The sequence below is a fragment of the Ananas comosus genome, linkage group 8 (genome assembly GCF_001540865.1).
Source record: "Ananas comosus cultivar F153 linkage group 8, ASM154086v1, whole genome shotgun sequence".
Lineage (NCBI taxonomy): Eukaryota > Viridiplantae > Streptophyta > Magnoliopsida > Poales > Bromeliaceae > Ananas > Ananas comosus.
The window spans coordinates 1,175,958-1,202,120 of NC_033628.1; the positions used below are offsets into that span (position 1 = coordinate 1,175,958).

Genomic DNA, 26,163 nt, shown 5'->3' on the forward strand with positions numbered 1-26,163 from the left:
ATGAAGAAGGAACTGCATACTACCATACAGAAACAAAATGCTGGAAAAAATGAAAAGAAAAAGGATTACCTTCTGATGCATTACCTTTCTTAGAGGAGGAGGTAGCATTCCTTAAGCAACCCTAACCGTCCATTACTCCTCGATATGTCGTATCAAAACAAATCTGTTCAACAAGCGCGTGCAACAACAGGAAAATAAGAAATGCTCAGTACAGTTATGACGAGAACCAATGGACAAGGATTACAACAGAAAAAGAAAGATATTACAGAGGTGCTCTCGCTACCGCAATGAGATATGGTCACCCCTCTATCGCAGTCAGCATAGTGACTGCTGGCTCCTGCCACATCCTCAAACCTTTTTAAATAAAAGAACGGTAACAAGTGGTTTAGGCTTGACATCACAGGAGTCTTTATTGAATCAGTCAAAGAGCATGCATATTTGAGGACTCTGTTTGCAAGCCGAATAAAGTAGTCAAACATACTGGAATTAGTAACTACTATAATCAAGTGCTACAAGAGTATATTTACTGAACTGCATCAACACTTCATTAGAAGTGATTAACTTCTTTTTTTGAACTGGTTTGAATTAGAAAGCCGCCGATTTGTAAAGCATAGGCGGCAAACCAATCCAATTTTAGGACCACTGGTCATGACTGGAGCACATTGAGGTTCATCAAATATTCAAATCTACAGGACAAACTGCTGCTTCAGAAATGGAGCATCAAACATAGAAGAATGGGAATTATTTACCAAAAAAAAATGAACCTCTAGATAGATCACATCTCTGTTTAACCCAACAAACCTACTCCCCAATTTCATCAACTCAGTTCCAACCATAATTACATACATAACCGTGTTGTCGGGCCTACCTGTTACAGGCCACAATTGACTTAAACCATCATTCACAAACCCAGTAAATCAAACTGGGGTTTCTCTTTGCATACTACTCTCATAGAAAAAAAGAAAAAAAAAAGAAAAAAAAAAAACTTGCACTAATGAAACATGATAAATACAATAAATCATATGCCTTCAAATAATCTTACTGCTGTTCAACCTCCCCCACCATTTCCTCTTCAACTTACTATCGGAATTCACCTCGTCGGCCCCCAACTTATTTAATATGACCTTCGTCTCCCTTAATCTCACTCCGAAATCTTTCTTCCAAAACTCAAAGTTCTGCTTCAGCCTCCTTAGTTCTCTATCTGGATTCAAACTGGCCTCCACCTGCCCCGACTTCACCTCCACCAAGAACTTTGCATCGTCTGCAAAAACTTGCTTTCTCTGCTCAAGCTCTTCCGCCAGGCGTCCCACGACACTTAAACTTGCACTCATTTCCCGGCCGAGCATACGAGGCCCAAAACGCGACCCGCTATTCTCGACGTGGTTAGTGCCGCTATCCCAGCTCAGTTGCTGGTCCATGGATGTGTCAGACGATCGATCCTGGTCATCCATTGCGAGGCTCCTCTTCGCAATGGAGAGGCTGGATTGGAGAGACCGCATTTGTTTTTGCCATACTTCTTCCATGGAATGCATCTTTTGCTCGTATTCAGACCAGCGGCTCTCGTATTGGTGGAGCCTTTGGTGGAGGAGATCGTTTTCCTCTTCCTTCTGTTTAAGGGCAGCCTCAGCCTTCAAAATTCTCCTTTGGAGCTCAGCTAGAACGGATGCCTTGATAAGTACTTGTTCAGGTTCAGTGCCCTAGATGACATTTAAATGTAAATTTTAGCCGTTCAAGACAGTATAATAACAATATAAAAAAAGGGGGAAAAAAGAAATTGCGTTGCCTTTGTTTTAACCGTAATCCATTTATATAAGCAGGTGTTGTCTTTTACTAAAATGATGAATGAAAAAAAAAAATGATGAATGAAGAGTGATAGCTTAAAGAGAGAGAGAGGGAGGAGATAAAAGGGAACAAAGTAACAAAAATTTTTTAAAATAACTCCTCATAGTGAACACTGTATTTGCTATGTAATGAAAGTGTCAATGCTCATGGAGTTCTTTTTGTCTATGCAAACTACGCGTAATGAAGCTCTATTATCTTTGAGTTCATCCTGAGGATTGAAGTTTGAGATAGAAATTACCGTTTTGCTTTCAAGTTTTCTTGTATAATTCAGAAGAGTTACATCTCCAGAACACCTTCGAACGAGCCAACCACGAATAACTGTATAACAAGTGAAGTATTATCAAAACAAATGAATAGGCTATATTCAACTGCGATCGGATAAGCCAACCAAGAACAAGAAAATTCTTACCCGACTGTATTACAACTGAAGCATTACGAGTATTTATAAAGCTCTTCCTAGCAGCTTGGCATTTGATATTTCTTTGTACAACAATCGCAGCTCTGTGTTTCTGCAACATTTCTGAATAAACACGCCTGGCCTTTTCTCCTCGAATAACTGAAGTTACAGAGTTAAAGAGTTACAATAAATAGAAAAAGACTATAAAAAATGAAGAGATAATTTTTCACATAGATTGAAAATAGTTTGGAGGAGATATACATGATTGCAGTGCAATGATTCCTCTTGCACGCTCTCTCACATAACGCCTAGCTCGATAGCCTCTGAAACAGCTCTGAACCCTTAAAATACCATGTAACGTACGATTTCTTGTATCTTCAAGTGTGCCGATCTTTAGTTTCCAACAGGGAATATGAAAAAGAAAACTTGCTTTAATATATTTGATAAGACAAATTTCAATCGAAAAATTAAGAAAGCATCTCTCTGATCCTATGAGAACTAACAAATCATAGTCCCAAAAGAGAGAATTTTGCATATAAACAAGAACAAATCAGGGGAAAAAAAAATTCTGAGGCATTTAATGTTGATTAGTATCAAGTCGGCAATTAAGAAACTAATCTCAGAAAAGGAAAAAAGGTCCACTTATCTCACCTGACCAGTTCGAAAGAACAACTTTGTGTAGCCAACTTGATACATCTCAGGCAGAATGTTGAACTGCTTAAGAATTGCAACCGACACACTAAGTGGGTCTTGAGATGCAACACTCTCAAGTAGAAGAAAGCCATACCTACATAAGAGAGAGCACCAATATCTCGTGAAAAATATAAAAATCTGCATAATTCATACACGGGATCACAAAACTAGTAGTTTTACCGTCTAGCAAACTTTTGGTGAGACATCCTCGTAGGATATCCGGATCTAGATATTCGGACCACTTCAAGAACTCCACAGCACCTAAGCTGTTGAAGAACTAGTTCTTGTTCATAAATACCAGGAAGTTGTGAATTGTTTGGCTTAATGCAGCGAATGAAGTGAGGTGTTGTACTCTCAAGTCTTTGCATCAACTGAAATAGTTGTCCCTGGACAACAGCCCAAATACAAAGTCAGAAGGAGAGTAAAAAGATGAGAATACCATACAAAAGGTGACAATAAATAAGTCACGCCAAAAAGGAGTAAAATGTATGGATAGCTATTATTACGACTTAGTCCCTTAACTATTCAACTTAAGCACTTTAGCACATTAACTTTCTCATATGTTTCACAAGTACAATGAAATTACCCAGTTTAAAAGTTACCCGGTTCAAGTACAGTGAAACCAGGAAGTCATTGTGCACAAGGGGTAAAATATGCTATTTTACAGATTAACTAAGGGTTTTCTTTTGCTATGATTAGGGATGAAACTGCAATATAAGGGAAATTCCAGGGACTGCACTCAAGTAAAAAAGTTCATAGACGAAGTTGCATTCTCAGGATAGTAGAGGGACTTTACATACATTCTAACCAAGGAGAAAAGAGTTTACCTTAAATTTCATTGCTACACTTAGCTTTTGGGAATCAGCTCCACTGGTTCTGTGTGAATTAGATGCAGAAGTATCAGATTGCGCAAGCATCTTGGATGCGAAGATCTGAGGAAGAGGGCATTTGCATGAAGCAAGGAGCTGAATTGAGTCCATGTGCAATAGATCTCTGTTCTTCTCCAAAAACCCTGACGTGTCATAGACCACCTAATCATAGAATTTAACCGTCAACTACATTGAGGATAAAAGGAGAGATTTAAGATACGTGATCATAAAGCGCCAAGTCACACCTCCCCTGCATAGTGCTGAACAGAAAAGGCTTTCCCTCTTTCGCCTCTAAAGCAAGAGTTACTGTACAAGTGCTGCTTAAGCTTGTTTGCAAAAGTGAGATCGGTACCATTGGGGAAAGTTGACTCCTCATCCAACAGAGACAATAATCCCAGTGGCTTCTGCATAAAATAGAAGGAAAAAAAATGTAAGTTGTTGTACAAGTTACAAAAAAGACCAAGAAAAAGAGGGAAAGCATCCTTGCCACTGATCTTCAATAGTATTATCGTATTCAAATACCGCTGTCCAAAATAATAGCAAGTTACATCCAGTAAATAAAGTGGCTCATACTTTCTCGAAAAGATTCAAGCAGTCCTGGTTGTCCTCAAAGTCAACTTTTGCCCAATCAATGCCATCTTTGATGTATTCCTGACGAGAACAGACATAACCATGAGATTATAAACCCAAAAAAAAATCACAACCAAAAGAAAGAAACTAATAATGGCACTTCATATGCATAAAATAACAAAGACCTACATAACTAAAATATCAGGTGCATATATCTAATGAAAGAAAAATCTGAAGTGCACCTGATGCATAAATTAAACAGTGAGGATAAACAAATGTGACCTTCTATTGCTTAAAACTCTCTTTCCAACCTTGCTCATGTTCAGTAGGATGTATCTCCTTACAGAAATGCACCTTCAGTTTATTCTGAATTTCTAATAATAGCCTTTTAATTGGAAGTCACAGCGAAGTTAAATCAAGGTTGAAAAATACAATGAGGTCTAAAGACAGTTATATGACAGTTGTATGATTGTTCCTAAATTGGTTACATACCTCATCAACAGTCGAGGGCTATTAGACTTTTGAAGGATATATTTGATAAGCTCATAAAAACACTACAAATAGAATAGAAGAAAGTCGAGATTACATCACACAAGCCACTCTTCAAAGAAACAAGATATCTTAATCACTCTAGCTAGTAAATAAAATACTCAAAAACAAAAAACTCGTAGAAAATGATAAAGAGAGAGAAAGCAACAATGTGGAAATTCAGTGTTGCAGACATAGTACAACATGCAATAGTTAGGGTATATTATCATTGCCTTACTTTACTTGTGTATGGTTCTCTACATTCTAGTTGCTACAAGATTAAAGCATTTACCTCCTGTTCCAGCTTAAACAAATGGCGGTTAAAATGCTGTTGCAGCCTTTCATTAGCATAGTTGATGCAGAATTGTTCAAAACTATTCTTCTGCAAAAACAGGAGTGCACCATGAGATACTACTTGCAAATCTTAATGGGCAGAGTCAGTGGTCTAAAGAAGAGTACGTCAAAAGATTCGAAGCCATATATATCAAGAATGCTGATTGATCTGCCAGTGCGACGCTTGCCTACTGCAAGTGATTTATTAATCTGTTCAACAAGCCACTCAAACAGGCTTGCATATAGTGATTTCGCCAATGCATCTCTCGTGTCAATTGCCTAGAATGGAAAACAAAAGGTAGGTAAATATTTTAAATCATTTTTAAGATAAAACGGCAAATTTATATTGCTTCCAATTGAGAACTATGATATACCTGTGAAAGAGTAAGTTTCTGAACAATATTGTCATGGCCGACTCTCATTTTACGAGTTGACAAAGCCAACTTAAGATCCTGAATATCACACCCGATAAGTTTAGCAACAGTATGTGCACCTGTAGCATCACTGCTTGTTATTTGTCGAGTAATAATTAAAGCAACATACCATGGCAACTAGAAGATTAACAAGTAATATAGCAGAAAGAGGGACAATAGATTATCTAATGGATAAAATTGAGAAAAGTTTTCAAAGAGGAGAAACAAATACAGAGAATTATAGAAAACCAATAATGTAAGATAAACTTCAGTAAAAGGCAAGTATCACAGTGCACGGGCAAAAGGTAGACAAATGGCAAATCATGATATGTCACTAGCTACCTGTTATCTAATTGTGACACAAGAATGTAATCAAGTGCAGTCGAAGTTTGGTTGCTTCTAACGCCTGGAAATATCAAAGATCAAGAGCACACCTAATTGGCAATACCTACAACAATCTGTGTTGAGGAAGAGACCGCAGGGATACACAAGAGCCTCAAAGCCATCAAGGTAACAAACTACAAAACACATTAAGTTGGGGCAGGAACACCTCACAATAGGAGAAGTCCACAAAATTAGAGAGGATCGAACTGTCGAATCTCTATAATCACTGAACCATGACTACCAGATAATATACAAAGAGTGTCCCATTTTAAGGTTCTACTTCTCATTATAAGAAAATCACAAAATTGAAAGGGAGTACAGAATGAAAGGGAATTGAGAACTTAAAAGACCACGTGAATGGCAAATCTCTTTAATCAACATTGTTGACTTTGGAGGTAGTCAGGTAGCAAATCAGGACCTTGCATGTCGGAAACAAGCCAGAAAAAAGTTGGTCAAAACCTGGACTTGTTTAGGGCAGTTTCAAGGAGCTCTTAAACTCAGGCCAATCCCTAAAGCATAGGTCCTCTAGAGAATTTAATAATTAAGCTGTAGAACGGTCCAAGCCCTAAAGCCCGGATTTCTCCATTGCAAGGCTACGCCTTAGTAGTATAACCCAAAACTAAAACTTACTATTCAGTTTTGCTTGGGCTTGGGTATGCCCAAACTGGGCCTCATTCTAGTCTTTTGAAAGAAGGAAAAAAGCATTAATAATGTAACAAAGATCATAGATTTATAATATCTGATCTCACAGATTGATCATGGCAAATCTAAAATGTTTACCTTCATCAGCAACAACTTCAACATGGTTTTCATTGTCAATCACTGTAAAGGAAATGTTTCCCAACCATAGAACTGCGGAAAGCATTGCAAATACATTTTCTTGATCTTCTTTGCTGATATGGACAACATCCATTGCTTCCTGGAGAAATAAAAATTAGTATGAAAGTGCATATTACATAAAATAAAAACACAATTTTCTGAGGGAATTACGGATATACCATCACAGTGTGAAACATTGTAGAATCATTAACACCAGTTACTGAATAGCAAGTGCTCTGCTTCAGATATTTATATTCATCAGCATTCCTCAAATTTAGTTTCTCTGTTTTACAAGAAACAGAAACACTAATTTAAGAGGTCGCTAGAAAATCATAACAACAGAACACAAATTACAGACATGACTATCAAAGAACAAAAGAATTGAGGTGCCTTAACAATGACATTTCCTAATTCGCACTTAAGATGCAGGTGAGAAAAAAAAAGAGGAACTTACAAACTGGAGAAGTTAAGCTCGCATCAAGAGTTAGTGATGTCAAATGATTTGATCTAGACAATAGAAGTAAAAACCATAGGAAGGCAAAAGTTAGAAATTTAGATTTTGTACCTCTGAGAGGCAAGGTAGCACCAGCACATAGCTGATAAAAAATATGATAGGACCGTTCACCAACTGCACATTGTACAACTCTTGACTGCACAAAATGAAGGGAAACAGTTCAAATAAATGAATAACAAAGGGGAAAAAAAGCACATTCGAATAGAAAACACAAAATACTGCATAATAGTACCTTCTCAAGTAAAACTGCCGATGCATTCAGATCCAGGTAGAAAAAGAAAGAGTGCAGGTAATGGGGTTAGTCCAAAAGAAAATTGGTGTAGAAAAAGAATTCAGGGACTCAAAAATAGATCCATTACATGTCTGAATCATGGCACCACATATTTTGCCAGTTGAACTGAAATGAATTTCAATGAGCTTTCCCTGCATTTATAGACCGGGATATAAAGAAAGTATCTCAGAAGAGTTGATATAGTCTCCAGCATTGGGTAGTAACCAGAGGTTTCAGCACAATGACTAAAGCTTAGGAGAATAGAAGTTGTAAGATAAACTTGGATAACTTACAAAGCGACTGGAATTGTCATTCCTTGATGTCTTTGCATTGCCAAATGCCTCAAGTATCGGATTCGTCTGTAAGATCTCATATTCTATGCCACTACCACCTCCAAGGGCAGCCAAGTACTGCATTGCTATCTTTGCAGTTTCAGTTTTTCCTGCTCCACTCTCACCACTTGAAGAAAAAGTCAACTCATAAGTTTTGAAGTTTGAAAAGTTTGATTTTTTACTAAGAACAGGAGCTATCTTATCTTGCTTACACAATATCACATTTCACTGTCTTTTCTTGATCTTCCAAAAGTATGTCATTGATTTTTCAAAACGCACTTAAAAGGGTTCATTTATACATATACCCTAAAAAGATCCTTACATTGTTCCCTTTCAAAAGCTTGATTACGCTTAGTACCCCTCCAATACAAAAAGTTTGCAAATATTTTTGTTAGATTCATCTTGCACTCATATTTTATATTAAAATTAGTTTCATTACATAAATATATAAGAATGTCAAATATCTTTTATCATATATAAAGTACATAACCTTCAAATAAGCAGGGGACTTTAACAGGAAATCCACACTGCTCTAATGGATTATTGATAAATATTTGTCTTGAATACTATAATTTCTAGCGCTAAATAATGATATCCTCAAGATCCTTCAATGAAAATTCCAAATAATTTTTGTCCTACTGATTGTTTTATTTAGAGAATCTCATCTAAATATGACAGTTTAGAGGGTCATACATAAAAAATCTCTAGCTTTGAAGAATGACGCACTCAAACTACTTTCAACAGATATTCAGAAAACTAGCAGGAAGAGGATGAGATCTTTACTATCAAGGAAATTTATTAATTATCTATAATTATCACAATATCCTAGCAGTTACTAAAGAATGCAAGATCAAACCCGCCAACCTTATAATAATTGATTGATTCACTTCATCTGCAAAGAAAGTAATGAAATTAGAAGTTAAAGACGAGCATGGTCAACAGACTATGTGATACACATGACATAGCTAGCTTCAGTTAGGCTACCTCTTATCATTTCACGGATAGCTGTATCTGTTATTGCATAGACATGTGGACTGTCCATAGCTTTCCGTCTATATGCTTCAATAAAATCATTGCCATAAAGATGGACTTTCTTAAATGGGTTGATAGCAATCAAAACTGGACCTGCTTTAATCTAAGTTGCAAAGACAAAAAAGACTTCTAGTTTCAGTGACATATGATGCATTAAATCATAAAAGAAATCGTGATAACGATTATTAGAACTTACATATATCATATTTTGGTAGTATCTATATTGCAAATTATACAAAACTGATGGTTCATTTAGATAACTAAGCTGCATAAGATCATCCACTCCATCAAGAATTTCAGGGTTTGCAGGTAAAAGATTCTCAATCTTCACGTTTAAGACCTGAAATTGGAAATTAAGAAGATAAGCTGTGCAATACCAAGAAATGTTAGTAACTGGCCTTAACCGCTGGGAAATGGTAACTTACTTCACCCTCGGGAAGGGAAAGAACAGCCTCTGCCCCAGCTGTTGAAAGTATCTTGCCCAATACCCAATCACCATTCGGAAGATGGCACCAAGCTTGAAGTTTCTGAAACAACAAACTTCAAGATGAAGTTCTTGCAATCAATCGACAGCATGATCGTGCAACACTGACTGATTTTGAGGTCAATGCAGAACTAAAATTTGATTCAACTTAAATTATCACCATATAGGTGATGAAAGAATGATTGTAGTAATGTGACATTGTGGCTAAGAGGGTTTATTCAATAGCAGCCACAAGATAGGGAACGAGCACTATCAGCTGAAGTTCCACGAGCTGATCAATATCTTAAAATGCATATCCCTTGAGTTCTAAGCCATGAATAAGTATATTTCAAACACTAAATTGCAGTTTCTATTGTAAATGCAATTGATCAATTTCAACTGCAGTTATGGCAGTTTCAGCCAAGCAATAGATACAAAAAAGCAACATATGTGAGAATGATCCATGTAAAACCTGTTTTTTATCATCAACCTAAAAGAAAAGTACCGATACATTCGGTAGTGATAATTAACATTGTAATATCAAATTTTTGGTTTAAGTGAAATATTGCCCTACTTAAATTTCATCAGTACTTCATTGTGACAATCTATGTATTTTAGGGAAAACTTCTTAGGAAAGAACCAATGATATCATATAAGTTGTCCGAAATGGTAAAACAATGATCAGTAATATGAATTAGAGTAGACTCTGCAATCATACAATGTGTTTCAATGATCAAGAATCAATGAGGCTGCGAGGCTCATACTAGTTGTTGGGGACCATACCCCTTCTGGATGCTGGACAAAATGCAGAATGAAGCCATATTACGAGCCAAGTCCAATGGCAGCACAGTACATAAAAAGACATGTAATGGAACCGCATTCTTGTTAATGACAAGGCATAAAATTTTCCAAGGAAAGTACAATAATTTAGTAACAGCTCCTGAAAGAGCAGGAAGATTGATATCATTGCAACATCCCACAGAAGCAAATCCTATCGATGCGAACAAATTGCTCTAGAATATCTAGCTTACATAAAATCTAACAGTTTGAAGTCACAATATTACCAAATTTAATTCCAAAGTTCTAATAAACGGAAAAATATATATATATATATATATATATATATATATATATATGTACACTCCAAATTTCTTTTTTTTTAACATTAAACTTAAATGTGGATCGAGCTGTGACTCACCTTTTTCGCACAGTAAGAACTAGTATCTCCCCATCTAGACTCAACCTGCGATGGCAACGCCGCAGGAGATCGAGCCGCTGCCGCCGAATCCACACTACCCTCCTCCTCCTCCTCTTCCTCTGCTTCTTCCACTGGCCTCGCCTCTCTCGACGTCGTCTTCGAGCTATACGGCGACTCCTCGTTCTCCTCCACTCCCCCGTTCTCTCCTTCCTCCTCCTCCAACGCTCCGAGATCGATCCCCACCTCCCTTTTCTCGCCTTCCGCCATGGAAGGCGATCCCCCGCTGGTGAATCGGAAATTGAGCGGCAGCGACCGCAGCGCCTGAAGCTTGAGCGGCGCGCGAGATCGCACCGCTGATCTCTTCGGCGCTTCCACCGACGCCATGCACGATCGACTCAAAACCCTAGATCACTACTCAGATCTCTGCCCTCAACCCCAACAAATCCAAAGAAACCCTTAAAAACTAGGTCAAATCAACAGCAATGGACGATCCCAGGGTCTAAAACATCGTCCAAAACCAAAAATCTTGAAGAAAATCCAACAAAGAACAACAAATTCAGGAAAAAAAATCCCAACTAAATCGAAGTCGGTGTGATACCCTAACAACCTCCACGAATGGCTTAAACCAAAATAAAAAAACTAAAACGAAAATAACAAATAATTTGAGCAAAATGGAAGCAAAGGAGGAAGGAGAAACGTCCCGTCGCTTTGTCCACTGCAGCTTCCTCTGTGTTTCTCTCTCCTTCCCTTTTACCTCTTCTCCTCTTCGCTTTAAATTTTAAAATAAATAAATACGTGGATAAATAATATTTTCTTTTTGGAAATGTTTCGTATCAACTACACAAAAAAACCCTTCCAATCCAAGAAAAAGAACAAAAAAAAAAAATCGATTAAATTCTAACGGAGTTAACGGCTACTTCCAAATGACTAATTTGCCCCTCCACGTTCCGTAACGCGACGCGGATCACGGAATTGCCCGTTGGGGTTAAAAATGGTACTAAAAGGTGTCGGGTCGAGTATTGATTAGGTGAAAATGCACTGAGACCCCTCAATTATATGATTATTATTGTCAAGTAACTATTTCAGCTCTATTATTAAAATTTAAAATTATTTTGACTTTTTATTTCTCAATTTTAATTAATTAATTAATTATTATAAAATATATTTATTAATTATTGGGAGCTAATTAGTTTTTAAACAAAAATTCTTTTTTAAAGCTGGTTAGATAAAAATTTTATCCTGTTAAACTATTAAAATAGACGAACTTAATTATTTTTATCTTATTTATTAAAACAATTAAAATTATTATATATAACAAATATTAATAATAAATATAATAAATTTTCAATTGAATTAACTCAAATTACTTAATTTAAAAACTAAGAGTTAAAAAGTGTTAATAAAAAATATTTTATGTACATCTCCTAAATAAATTATAGTTGTTGATACTAAAAAGTAAATCTTAGACACTCTATTCTAAAATTAATAAATTTTTAAAATTTTTAATATTATAATAAAAATGACAAGATAAATATGTAATAATGGTCTTTGAATGATCCGTTAAAAAATTTCATCATTTTCGGAATATGCAGATAAAATTACTCCAAATCAATAAGTACGTAGTCACTTAAAAAATAAGATAAAAGTAAACTTGAAATACCACTTATATAGTTTCACACTTTCTCACTTTAATATCATGTAGTTTAAAGTGTATCAATTTAATATTCTGTGGTTTTATTTTTATCTTTTCGTCAGTTCCTCCGTTAACATTTCGTTAAATTATATACAAAAACTTCAAATACTCCATCAAGATTTATTGAATATTCATTGTAGAGTCTTTTAGTTTTAATTTTGTCACTAATTTATGAAAATATTAGCGAAGGGGATAATAAAAAAAACATAAAATCAGAGTACTAAATTAATATATTTTAAATTATAAGATATTAAAATAAAAAAGTGTGAAACTAAAGGAGTGGTATTCGAAGTTTTTTAAAAAAATATATGTATAAGGAAAGTGGATGAGCCAACTTTAAAATGATATCTAGTGGAGGGGGCTCCATGCACTTTTACCAATTAACTAACTATTAAGATTTGGGATTTGAAACAGATATATAAATGCGGGTCTTTTGACTACGCAGACGAGGACGTTACGAGGGACGGTACGGTGGGGCCCAACGTCGTGGGCCCGTTTTAAGGACGGACCGTTGGATCACGATCCGACGGTTTGGAGCGGGCTTTTGGTTGGTTCACGTTTCTTTTTCGATTTTTCGGTGGAATAAAAAAAAAAGCCGGCAAAAAGCAATAGTACGGTGCGACCAATGAAAGTCTGCCACGTGTTGCATCCGGCCACCCAGCCATTTTCTCCCCAAAGTACACCGTCCACTTCGTATGTGTTGGTAATAATAGCCCACGCTTTTTTCTTTTTCTTTTTCTTTTTTTGGCATATTATGTACACAAAAAATTCCTACACATTTTGCCGAATCTCTAGATCCAATATAAGTTAAGTATAATTTTTTATTATTTATTTTGGTATAATTTATACAACCTGGAAATTAAATTTAAGCACTTTTTTATTTATTTTTGTGTAATTTGATACTAGTATAAATATTTTTTAAGTTCTGTTGTTTGTTTTGATATAAGTAAATAAAATTTATTATCTCATAAATATAGTAATTAAGTTATCCCTACAAAATTCAACACATTAAATAATCAGATTCTCTATTATTATATAAAGATAATTTTAATTCATTATAAATGCGGTAATTCTAAACTCATTGTAAAAAAAGAAATAGAATTTACTTTTAATATTTAATTATTTGTTAGAGAAGATTGAATATGGCGGAATTTGAATTCAGCACTGTAGAGAAAAAAGCCAAGAGTAAATAAAGTGAAGGTCTGATATAACTTGAGTTATATTATTTTTTGACTTATAATAAAACAAATATCGAAACTGATGAAATTTGAATTCCGCCATATTCAATCTTCTCTAACAAATAATTAAATATTAAAAGTAAATTCTATTTCTTTTTTTACAATGAGTTTAGAATTACCGCATTTATAATGAATTAAAATTATCTTTATATAATAATAGAGAATCTGANGTCACTTAAAAAATAAGATAAAAGTAAACTTTAAATACCATCTATGTGGTTTCGCACTTTCTCACTGTAATATCATGTGGTTTAAAGTGTATCAATTTAGTATCCTGTTGTTTTATTTTTAGTTTTTCGTCAGTTCCTCCGTTAATATTTTGTTAAATTATATACAAAAACTTCAGATACTCCACCCAGATTTATTGAATATTCACTTTAAAATCTTTTAGTTTTAACTTTATCATTAATTTAATAAAAAAATTAGCGAAAGTGATAATAAAAAGAGAAAAATAAAATCACAGAGTACTAAATTGATACATTTTAAATTATAAGATACTAAAATAAAAAAGTGCGTAGTTTTAGGAGTGGTATTTGAAGTTTTTTCTAAAAATATATATATAAGGAAAATGGATGAGCCTACTTTAAAATGATATCTAGTGGAGGGGGCTCCATGCACTTTTACCAATTAACTATTAAGATTTGGGATTTGTTTGAAACATATATATAAATGCGGGTCTTTTGACTACGCAGACGAGGACGTTACGAGGGACGGTACGGTGGGGCCCAACGTCGTGGGCCCGTTTTAAGGACGGACCGTTGGATCACGATCCGACGGTTCGGAGCGGGCTTTTCGTTGGTTCACGTTTCTTTTTCGATTTTTCGGTGGAATAAAAAAAAAAAGCCGGCAAAAAGCAATAGTACGGTGCGACCAATGAAAGTCTGCCACGTGTTCGCATCCGGCCACCCAACCATTTTTCTCCCCAAAGTACACCGTCCACTTCGTATGTGTTGGTAATAATAGCCCACGCTTTTTTCTTTTTCTTTTTCTTTTTTTTTGGATATTATGTACACAAAAAATTTCTACACATTTTGCCGAATCTCTAGATCCAATATAAGTTAAGTATAATTTTTTATTATTTATTTTGGTATAATTTATATATTCTGAAAATTAAATTTAAATATTTTTTTATTTATTTTTGTGTAATTTGATACTAGTATAAATATTTTTTAAGTTCTGTTATTTGTTTTGATATAAGTAAATAAATTTTATTATCTTCTAAATATAGTAATTAAGTTGTCCCTACAAAATTCAGCACATTAAATAATCAAATTCTCTATTATTATATAAAGATAATTTTAATTCATTGTAAATGCGGTAATTCTAAATCATTGTAAAAAAAGAAATAGAATTTTCTTTTAATATTTAATTATTTGTTAGAGATGGTTGAATGTGGCGGAACTTGAATTCGACACTGTAGAGAAAAAAGCCAAGAGTAAATAAAGTGAAGGTCTGATATAACTTGAGTTATATTATTTTTTGACTTATAATAAAATAAATACCGAAAGTGATGAAATTTGAATTCCACTCTTTCACTTACTCCAAATCAAACTGCCCCTTAGTCGCTAAATTAGTTGATAAATAATAATTTTTATTTATATTTATCAATGACCAATATTAATTTTATGTTCGAAGCTAGACAGATTGTTGAATATTTACTAATCAAAATCATGTTACAGGGACGTAGAATATATATCACCACAATAGCATTTTCAGAAGAAATTATTTAAGATTTTTTAAATTTTTTATATTTTTGTTGACTACTTGGGTAAATAAATTGACACTCTTTAATTGACTATGTATATAAACCAATCAAAAATTTCTTCACCCTATATGTTAATACTTTAAAAATAGTTATGTTGGATAAGAACTTCCATTTTTTTATTAGGAAATAAATTTTTTTTTGATCGATCTTATGACATATGCTATATATATACAACAATAACATGGAACGCCCTAGTAACAAGTGATGCTATATATGTGTATGTACATTCAATGTGGGAGAAAATATGCATGATTTATTTATTTATTTTTTGAGAAAAAAATAGCACGCTATTCATTTTATTTATTTCGAAAATAAATTTAGCTACAAAATATGCATGATTTATGGCTATTAATAAATCCATTTTCGTCACCAACTCTTTAAAAAAAAAAAAAAAAAAAACAAGGTAGAGGATTGATAATTTGATATCACGTGATATTTGTAGAATGTGGTACACAATAACGTGCAACATATAAATAAAGCTCATCAAAAGGTATGGTGTAGTAATTGNTAATAAATCCGTTTTCGTCACCAACTTTTTTTTTTTTTTTTTTAAAAAAAAAAAAACAAGGTAGAGGATTGATAATTTGATATCACGTGATATTTGTAGAATGTGGTACACAATAACGTGCAACATATAAATAAAGCTCATCAAAAGGTATGGTGTAGTAATAGATCTCCAACTCCTTGAGCCCACGTGATTGCAACCACCTTTAATTAAGCACCCTTTGGCACATAAAAAGGTACGCAAAAATAATATGAAAGTGTCCAAGCCATGCAGTGAATAATGTTCGTAGGAATGGTTCTTTTGTCATGGAATGAACCAATTATTTTAATTCCAATCTTAATTAATCTTTTAATCTATGTCCTATATATAAAGAGAGAGTAGAATTAAAATACTTTTAAAAATAAACTGAGTCATCTACGTACTTTCATATCGTTTCTGACAAGAAAACATCAGAATCAGTGATCTGTACTACTGTGAAAACGATCTAGGTTATTTAAAGCTTCTTAAGAACTAAAATTTTCAATCTTATGATAATGTTTGCGCATTGATCAAGTGGTGTCGAATTCATCTTACATTTGTCATTTAAAATTGACATTTTTTTAACTACTTAAAATTAGCCAAATGATATAATAAATTATATATAAAATTTGAAGGCTAAAAAGTTTAAATATAGTGTTGATCGTCGATTTAAATGCACAATCAGCAAAAACAACTCAGAAATAAACATTCTCATTTACTTCTAAAAGGATTATAGTCTCTCTCTCTCTATATATAGAGAGAGACACACATATGTATGTATACTATATTTTCTCCCATATGAACAGATCATTAAGTTAACACAGCCACATGGAGTGAATGTCTTACTCTAGGAATAACTTAGTCCATTTTTCCTAACTGCTTCAATAATTGATACTCATATATATACATATTTCCTATTAAAATATGTGAAAAGGAGTGATCTCAAGGACTTGTTTGAGTAGATAGAAAGAAACAATTAATTAAAGCTTGTTTTTAGGCTGAGAAATATGGTGTTAGATCCAATTAAGTTAATGTTAGGAGCCCTTTGTTCATTGCCTTTTTGGTTGTCACATGAATAGACCTAAATTATGGCCCTATATATATATATATATATATATATATATATATATGTTGGTTAGATTAGGGAAAAGTGGGCTCACCCCAGATTTTTAGTGTGAATTAATGAAGTCCAGTTGTTTTCATATTGGATGTATCCANATGAATAGACCTAAATTATGGCCCTATATATATATATATATATATATATATATATATATGTTGGTAAGATTAGGGAAAAGTGGGCTCACCCCAGATTTTTAGTGTGAATTAATGAAGTCCAGTTGTTTTCATATTGGATGTATCCAACTGAGATTTGTGAAGAGAAAAAAGTTTCAAACTTTCTGAATTTTAGCGCAATTTAATATTACTATCCAAACTTCGAAAATGGCATTAAAAAAAGAAAAGCAAAAATAAATTGTATATAGAATTAAATTTCTGGTCAATTTTTAAGTTCAGATGATGATCTACTTATAGAGAGCACTTTTACGAAACCGAGCATTTTTATTATTGTCGAGTTTTCATTTACGACCGAACTATATACAGATAGATTTCACATTCTTATTCTATCAATAATAATGATTATTATATTGATATTATAATCTTAAAAGTTGTCTCGTCGCAAACTTAGTGGCCCAAAAGCAAAAAAGAAATCATATACAAGTGGAAATTGAGCATTCAATTCCTCTTGATAAATCAATTAGTAGGCTTAGTTTTGGCAAGTTAAAAGGATGGTGATTGAACAGCTAAGAAAACTATGTAGTAGCTGCCTATACCCAACAGCTCAAAACTTTTCCAACTTTTTCTGAAAGGAATATTCCACTTGTTTTTGTTGGTTCTCCCCCCCTGTTTCTTTTGACAAGGACATTCAATTCAATTCATAACATTCTATTGAAAATCTAGAAAATAATGGAAAATTACATACCATGATGATCAATATTAGTGTCTCAGCCTTGGAATTGAATAGTAAACATTGACCATTCTTAAATTATTAATAGAATTTCTATAACTTTGTTGTTTAGTTTGAAAAGATAGGAGTGATCTCCATCTCTTTGAATCCAACTTTGGCTAACCGTTGGGTTACTGTTATCATGGTAATTGCTTACGTCTTTCATAATATTCGAAAGCTCAAAAATTCAACTCGTGCCCAAAAGTAAGCAGAGTAGAGCTTTTCAGTGACTTGATAGATAAAGTCGCCACATTTTAAAAATATAATTGGATATGCATACATATTCCAAATAGAGAGTTCTACGATTATTTGTTAACAGTATTACGATTTTGTACTCCTTTTCTACCCATATCTCAACATTTTTATTATTTTAACTGAAATTGGTAAGTGGTAACATTGTGCCTAATTTAGTGGATAATACAAACTCGTGCAAGTTTCAATTAACTAACTCCTCAGAGTTGGCCAAATGTGACCAAGTTTGAGTCCAATCTGAGTCTTGGATGACCAAGTTGGACCTGGCTGAGTTAGATCAAAATACCAAACTTCAGTTCATTAGTCTTTTGGTTAAATACAAGTATATAATTAAAAACATCATTCTCTACCAGCTCCGACTATTAAAGTCCAACTGCTGTTTCATATTCTTTAACATGATATCAGAACAAAAGATTCTGAATTCGAGTGACACTGGACTCGTAACATAATTAATTTATCTTTTCTCTAATTCAAGTTCATGTCACGATCCAGCAAAAAAGTCTCGAGTCCGACAACGTCATAGGCCTAGAAGACGTGAGACAGAGTGTTAAATATAAAAGCATCATTCTCTACCTGCTTGATTTTTTAGAGAAAATAATTATTTCATATTATTTAACACTCTTTATCTGATGGAGGATGTTCTAATCACAAAAATTTTCTGTACATTAGACTATAGAAGCGTAAATATTTCTCAAAAATCAAAAGCGACGAAGGCTGTGGACCATGCACTCTAATATTGATTAATGAGAAGAGACTAGACTCTTTCAATTTGTACGAGAAATTTCAGCTAAAGGCAAGCTATTACGTGGTCTTAAACAAGCGTTGAATTTGCAATCAATTAACTAATCAATGGGTTGCTTGCAAGGTAGGTCTTGTCGTTTCCGTGCATAAATTAATTTCTTTCTTTTTTTCTTTCCTTTTAATTGACAACATTGAATCAGTGAACCTTATAAAAACAAGTGTAGATAATGCAAGCCAATAAATCTCCTATCAACTGAAAAATAAGAACAAAAAAAGGAAGGGAAAATTAAAAAAATCACAAGCCACAACCATGAACAATTACGAGAGATGCATATATATANATAGAATGTAGAGGTTGTACAAAAGTGCATTGTTCCAACAGAAGAAAAACAAAGGTAGAAAAAGAGATTAGTGCTTAAAATGTTCTTATAGATAATTATATATAGAGAGAGAGAGAGAGAGAGAGAGAGAGAGAGAGTTGGCTACTATACTTTTATGAGTATAGAGCCCTTCGTACTCATAAATTATTTTCGATATTAGAGTTTTCGAATCAACGATCCACACAGTTAAATATGATCCAGAGTATTTGAAACTTTTAGAAAATAAATTTTGTAATTTTTCAAAATCATTATAAAACCCATCAAGCGGGTATAAAATGAACGGTTAAAATCGAACGACATCTTAAAAATGGATGATCGGATCCTTCAATTTAAGATCGGAGTTATTGATCTTTATTTAGATAGTGACTAGAATTTTCTATCAAAAATTCAACTTATTCCAATTCTTTTTCACCGTTAAACTAGCAAATATCTCATACCGGCTGTTAAAAATTGTCAATTTTGTGAGCTTTTGATCGTAAGGTAAATGGTATCGAAAAATTATAAAATTTGATTTTTAGAGGTTTTAAATGCTCTAGATAATGTTTAACGGTATGGATCGTCGATTCGGAAGCTCTATCATCGAAAACAACTTATGAGTATAAAGGCGATCATACTCATAAGAGTATAGTAGCCGGACACTATCTCTCTCTCTCTCTCTATATCTCTCTCTCTATATATATGTATATATCCCAATTGGTCCCTCCGACCCAAAAGGGTTTATATAATTCACATGAATAAGCAAATGAATATATATATATATAAGGTAAAAATACATAAAATTTATCTAAACTGTAGACTATTTTGATTCCACTATCCAATCTTTAAAAATTTTAATTTTAGTACTTAATTGCTAAATTTATTTTATTAACGTCATTTTGTAGCTCTTTCAATACAAAAATAGGTTAACTGTTGTATTTAACAAATTTATAGTTACGTGAATAATATAAAATATATAAATAAATCTATAAAGATAAATAACATATTCAAAATTTAAAGTTAAAAAGTTATGTGACTGACTTAAATCAAATGAAGTAAAAAATTATATAGCAAAATCAAAATTTGTAAAAAATAAATGGTCAGAACAAATCGGGTAATACTACGGTAAATTCCATACATTTTAACCTATATATATACAGGTGGTATGAAGCCAAATGTATGAGAACAAGAAAAATAATTCGGTCCCCAACAAAAGGCAAAAAATAGAAAAAGAAAAAGTTTGCAAGAGACATTGACTCCGACATGAGACCAAGATCCACTTACACATACAACACTTTTGTCACGCGATGTAGGTAAAAGGGATCTTGATACTTGATTGGACTCCATATCTACTATTACATGTCCTTCTCTTGTGTTGTGGTTTATATAATTAGCTCTTTAATACCTGTTTAGTTTGGTTTTATAAATAGTTCATTAATTATTTGATTGAGAAGTATTAAAACTCTGGCATGTGTTTAATAAATCACACCCCAAAAAGGCTTAGAGTTGGAAAAAAGAAGCTCCATATGAGTGTTTTGTTTTGGTTCTCCAAAAAAATAGTCTGTAAAATATTTTTCTGGCTGAAAATTATTTTCTGTTTGTTTGGTTTTCAGAAGAGTAAGTTTTCTTAATTGTATAAAAAATAGTATTTTATTTTTCAGAATTTTTTATTCAAAAATAAAAATTATAAAAAAATATTTTTTATAAAAAACTGTTCATGTTCCAAGACTCGGGAGATATACTTAGATAAGAAAAATTTGAGACAACGTTCACAAATAATATTAATTTTTTATCATCTTTTTTAGAATGTGTCGTTTGCTTTCTGAAAAGCCTTACCGGACAAAACGTGTAAGCAAATGTTTACAAATTACAGTATATATAGGCTCAACATTATTTTTTCAGAATAAGATAAAATCCATTAAGTATAGTCGGAAACGTTTACAAATTACAGGATATACAGGCTCAACATTATTTCTTCTGAATAAGATAAAATCCATTAAATATAGTCGGAACATACTGTTCTAAAATCAAGCTGTTAAAGTCGACTAAAATCGCAATAATTACAAAAAAAAAGCTTCTAACATCCAAACAAATCATAAACTAAAATTTTCAAGCCATTACAAGATCCAAGGGTCCACTTAAATTCCCTTGAATGGATTTTAGATTAGGTCATGAAGAGATCTCCTATGCTGGAAGAGGCAATGAGGAGTGGGAGAAGGGGACGTGACCTTATCAAAGGAACCCTCTCCCATGTGTTAGTATGGAGTGTAGATTCTATAATGGAAAAGGTGTAGGGTTGAGTAGTACGTAGAATTGAGAGAGAGAGAGAGAGAGAGAGAAAAAAAAAAATAAAAACATAAATAAAAAGAAAAAAAGGAGAAAATGAAAGGTGGTGGGGGTGAAGCTGAGATCAACTGAACAAAGGCAAATGTAGTACACTTTGTGCTTCTAAAGGCGAGCAATAATGCAAGATTATTACAAGTACATCCTTTTTCTTCGGATAACGAAGATGCGAAAGAAGAAGAAGATAAAGTACTACTGATCAAAAGGTTAGGTAAAACCGTATACGTGGAATACCGATCAATATCATCACATTAGGCATTGATCGCCTTATGTTTATCTTATCTACCGTTGCGTATCTTAGGGGCATGCATATATAGTAGATATCGTCGTATTATTATTTGTGATGCTGCTTATGAGGTTGGGGATTCAAAATCTACCTGCTTGTTCAAAGAAATATGAGTATTCGAGTCCTTGGCTTCTGAATTAGCATAATACTATTATGTTTCACTGATGAGAGTCTTAGAACAAAGGATAGAGCATAATTTTCACGACGTTAAGGCGAAATTATCAGTATCTTAATGGTAAAATACTTGGGTAGGGTTTGGAAGGGTCATGAATTTGAGTCTCAGGTGTGGAGAGGTTCCAGGTAAGGTTATAGTTTCCTCTCTTTTTATTTTTATTTTTTTTTAAATTTAAAGAGGCTATGTATTTGGACTGCTTTTGTGAAGTAGTAGTGGCCCAACTAGGATAAGATGCAAATATTTGCTCTATTTGGGATTCTCGAGAGATTACATTTATAATAGGTACGTAATATGGTTTCGTATATCGCAATGAGTCAAGTACGATGTAATTTCTACGGCTCTATCTGAAAACGGAGAAACATATCCGGCATATTTTATATGTCTTTGCTGTACTCCGTTTTGCGTATAAGCGTCAGATGACCTCAATACTCAACGGGCCCGACGCCACATGCCGGAGCATGTTAGAAAGGAGTACAAATGGGCCAGCCCTGTGGGCCAAATTTTTCAATAATATGGTTGTATTTTCGGCCCAGGTTGGTGGTAGAATCAGACCAGGTGCTGTCTATTTCCCTACTTCATTTCCAGAACCTTTTTTTTTTTTTCTTTTCTTTTCTTTATTTTTGAAAAAGGGAAGATGTTAAAGGCGCCAAACCATAGGGATCGATTTCGTGTAGTAAGTCACGTGGGTTAGTAAATCCAAGTTTTAATTGAGAGGACTGAGAAAAGAATATAAATTAAAGAAAAAACTTTAAATACCATCATGTAGTTTCGCACTTTCACACTTTAGTACTCTGTGGTTTAAAGTTTATCTTTTGCATCCTATATTTTTATTTTTCTCTTTCTGCTATTTCCTTCACTAATTTATTTCGTTAAATCAGTGACAAAGTTAAAATTAAAGAATGCTAAAATGAATATTTGATAAACTATAGGTGGGATATCTGAAGTTTTTTGTATATGATTTAACGAAAAATTAGTGTAGGGGCTGACAAAAAGAGAAAAATAAAACCATATGGTACTAAATTGATACACTTTAAACCATAAGGTACTAAAGTAAGAAAGTGTGAAATCATATAAGTGGTATTTAAAGTTTATCCTAAATTAAAAAAGACTTACTTGTTTTCGTGGATTTCAGAGGTTAAACTGATGCATCTAAAAAATCGTAGGCAATTAGACATCGAGATTTGTTTCGATGTCGTAGTCGCGAGACCATCCGAACGGGGCCGGGGAGAAATCGAATTTGCAAAACTCATAAATTACTCACTCTCCGACTTCCCGCTTCCAAATAACCCTTTGAAGGTGAACAAACAATCTGTCTACTTCATTTTTTCCCACTATACAAGTAGCAGTCCCTTTTACTATTTTTGACTCAAAATCTACTAGAAAATAATGATCGATTTTGAAAGAACAGTAGCATGCTGCCATTTCGTTTATATTTTTTAAAATAATAAATTTTACTGAAAATATAAAGCAATTCGATTTTGAACTTGAGACTTCAAGTACCAACCATCAAGTCTAAGGGCAATCTGTAGTTTTAGAAGAAGCTTTCCTTTCTTGTACTTTCAAGATTTTGATGCTTCCACAAGTAGATTTGAGAACTTGTTGCTCGGACCTCGTCGCAATGGAAACGCTGCACAAATCTAATTGTGTGATTTTAAGATTCGTGTCAATCATATGATGAAAAACAGATAGGGCCGTTTTCATTTCTAAAAAATTTTGTTCTAAGATAGCCTAACCAAAGTACAACCACCTCGAGGTCTTATTCAATGAAAACAAACCAAATTGGTTCGCTAAAATGAACATCGCAATGATCACATCATCAAAATGATGCATTTGCCTTGCACAATGCCTAGTATATACTTGACCCTTGAAATGGAAACTACACTTTATTAGATGCCCTATTACATAGTTAATTCAATTCGAACCACTCTCACAGTATTAAAATCCTGAAGAAAAAAAAAATGGTGCATACATATGTACCATCTATCTGTGTGATTTTCACATTGCAAGTGAGCGAACATGTTAAAACTAACTCTAAACTATTTCCTATTAGATCGATCTTTTAGATAATACTGTGTAGCATAACAAATAGCAGAATAAAAGATTATGCTTTAATAATGACTTTAAACATATAGATTTAAGCTTTTGGGTCGTATTATATATTGCGATTAAACAATGCACACCATACACTTCTTTTATGTGGGCATTGTTTGGATCCCTCCTGATTAATTAAAAATTCCTACCACATTTAAGGAAGTTTATTAAGGTTTCTTGCTTGACTTTGGATGCATGTTTAATAACTTGACCAGGACGAGGTTTCTCTAGTAGTTGCGGTCTTATTACGTGTTCACAATTACAATGTTGTCCCACATACACATGGCACATGAATACATAATCCATATACAGCAAGTATCTAGTACTAGTGATTTGAAGCGCATATGCATTTTTTAGGAAGTATGCAAGGTGTAGATTTGTGACATGAGCATAGATATTGAGTACCATAAAATATATTTGGAGTGTAGCTTCGACAGTATTTAGCTGTGCTATTTTCAAAAAATAATTGGCGACATAGTCAAATTTAGAGAAAATATAATAATAAAGAATCAGACTAAATCGACCGGTCCATTCAATTGAGTTAACTTAATTTGAATACGTATAGAGCACTGACTAACTATAGATACAACATTTCTAAATTATTTGCGATAGTATATATTATTATAGACAAAGCGACTCCGCGAGAGGGACAACAAAAGATAATTAATTAACAAAAAATATCCATCTAACTTTGAATTAGTCTTCAAAACTATCTCCTCTTTTTAATATTACTGTTTGTCAAGGTTAAGCAACATATATAGTTTGGCCACAATTTGCGACAACAAAAACAAAGCGAAAATGCTTCTTGATCTTGTACGTACTCAATTAATTTTACCATCAAATGTAAAATATTACTTGATCGTATACATTTTGCTTTGTTGGTTGCATTGTTAATTCTATCGAACTACATAAATTATTTTCTTTTCTTATCTACCAAGACTCTTCTTTTCTTTGACAAGTTAGTAATATTGTACTTATGGGAAGTGAAAAGTTAGCTTAATTACTGACCGTCCCTAGAGCAAGTGGCAAAGAGCTTGGTGGTTGGTATCTGAGGTCCCAAATTCGAATTCTAGTTGGTTCACATTTCTAGCTAAATTTATTTCTAAATAAAATAAACGAAACGAGTAGCGTACTACCTATCTCTCAAAAAAAAGAAAGTTAGCTTAATTAATTACTTCAATAAATTCCAAATCTTGTGGAGCAAGCAAGGAGACAACATATATTACCAAGCTATTTGGCCAAATTAATAAACTTGGCGAAAGTGTAATAAATAAGGTAATGTTCTGATGTCAGATTAAATTATTCAATAATTAATAACTTATTTGGTATTTTATATATATATATGCGAGAATTTTTTGTGTATGTGATTGGAATCGAAGAGTTTGGCTTTTTTCTTCTTAAAAGGTCTTGACATTAATAATTTGGCCAGATAGCAAAATTTACCTGCGAGGCGATTTATTTTATTTCAAAAAAAATAACTTGAATGCTGAATATAATATTCTTATTGGATCACACATTTCATCTACCAAATATAATAAAATATTCACATGCTCCAAATATATATGACCTTCACAAAAGGTTGGAACAATTTAATTTCCATGGACTAGCTCAACCTGCAAAGAAGGCTTAATGCTATACTTTACATTGACTCCTGTGTACACAAGCTAGCTATAACTAATTGGGTAGAAATAAATAAATAAATTATCTAAGGAGACTATCATGTTGGCCATATGATATATAGATACTTGATTAGAAGTTGAAGATAAAGTGTCAATTTAGTACTCTATTTGAGATCTACTCTTTGTCATTTTATAGATCTCCCAGAGTTTTATATTCATTTTGTTTCTTTTTTGAAAGAAACCCCCAAAATTTTCTATTCACAAGAGGATTGGTACAAGAAATTAAGCTCAATGAATCTAATTGTATTAAACAAAATCTCCACTGCCCTTCAATTAATGCTCCACAGTAATTCTCACGGTTTCACTAGAAAATGACATTAATTGTTTTAAATTTTTATTAGCATATGTTAAATAGTTG

The 26,163-nt window shown here is 33.2% G+C and overlaps 1 protein-coding gene across 1 annotated transcript; it reads right to left on the reverse strand.

Annotated features, from left to right (window-relative positions):
• Positions 728–11,446, reverse strand: LOC109713730 (myosin-1-like). Its single transcript, XM_020237906.1, has 23 exons — positions 10,659–11,446; positions 9,423–9,524; positions 9,194–9,337; positions 8,950–9,100; positions 8,830–8,857; positions 7,927–8,092; positions 7,722–7,785; positions 7,595–7,608; positions 7,414–7,498; positions 7,028–7,131; positions 6,810–6,948; positions 5,607–5,725; positions 5,359–5,511; positions 5,192–5,281; positions 4,375–4,452; positions 4,047–4,205; positions 3,760–3,963; positions 3,113–3,318; positions 2,891–3,026; positions 2,501–2,630; positions 2,252–2,398; positions 2,081–2,160; positions 728–1,697 (listed from the first exon to the last, which is right to left on the reverse strand). The coding sequence occupies exons 1-23, from the start codon at positions 11,040–11,042 to the stop codon at positions 1,029–1,031; spliced, it is 3,552 nt and encodes a 1,183-aa protein (XP_020093495.1). The 5' UTR covers positions 11,043–11,446; the 3' UTR covers positions 728–1,028.

What these genes read in the sequence shown, in the direction of transcription:
- LOC109713730 (XM_020237906.1), bottom strand. Translation starts at nt 11,042, where the DNA reads ATGGCGTCGGTGGAAGCGCCGAAGAGATCAGCGGTGCGATCTCGCGCG. An exon ending in TTTCCCTTCCCGAGGGTGAA is followed by an intron (nt 9,338 to 9,422) that starts GTAAGTTACCAT and finishes TTCCAATTTCAG; the next exon opens with GTCTTAAACGTGAAGATTGA. An exon ending in TGTTCTTTCGAACTGGTCAG is followed by an intron (nt 2,631 to 2,890) that starts GTGAGATAAGTG and finishes TGGAAACTAAAG; the next exon opens with ATCGGCACACTTGAAGATAC.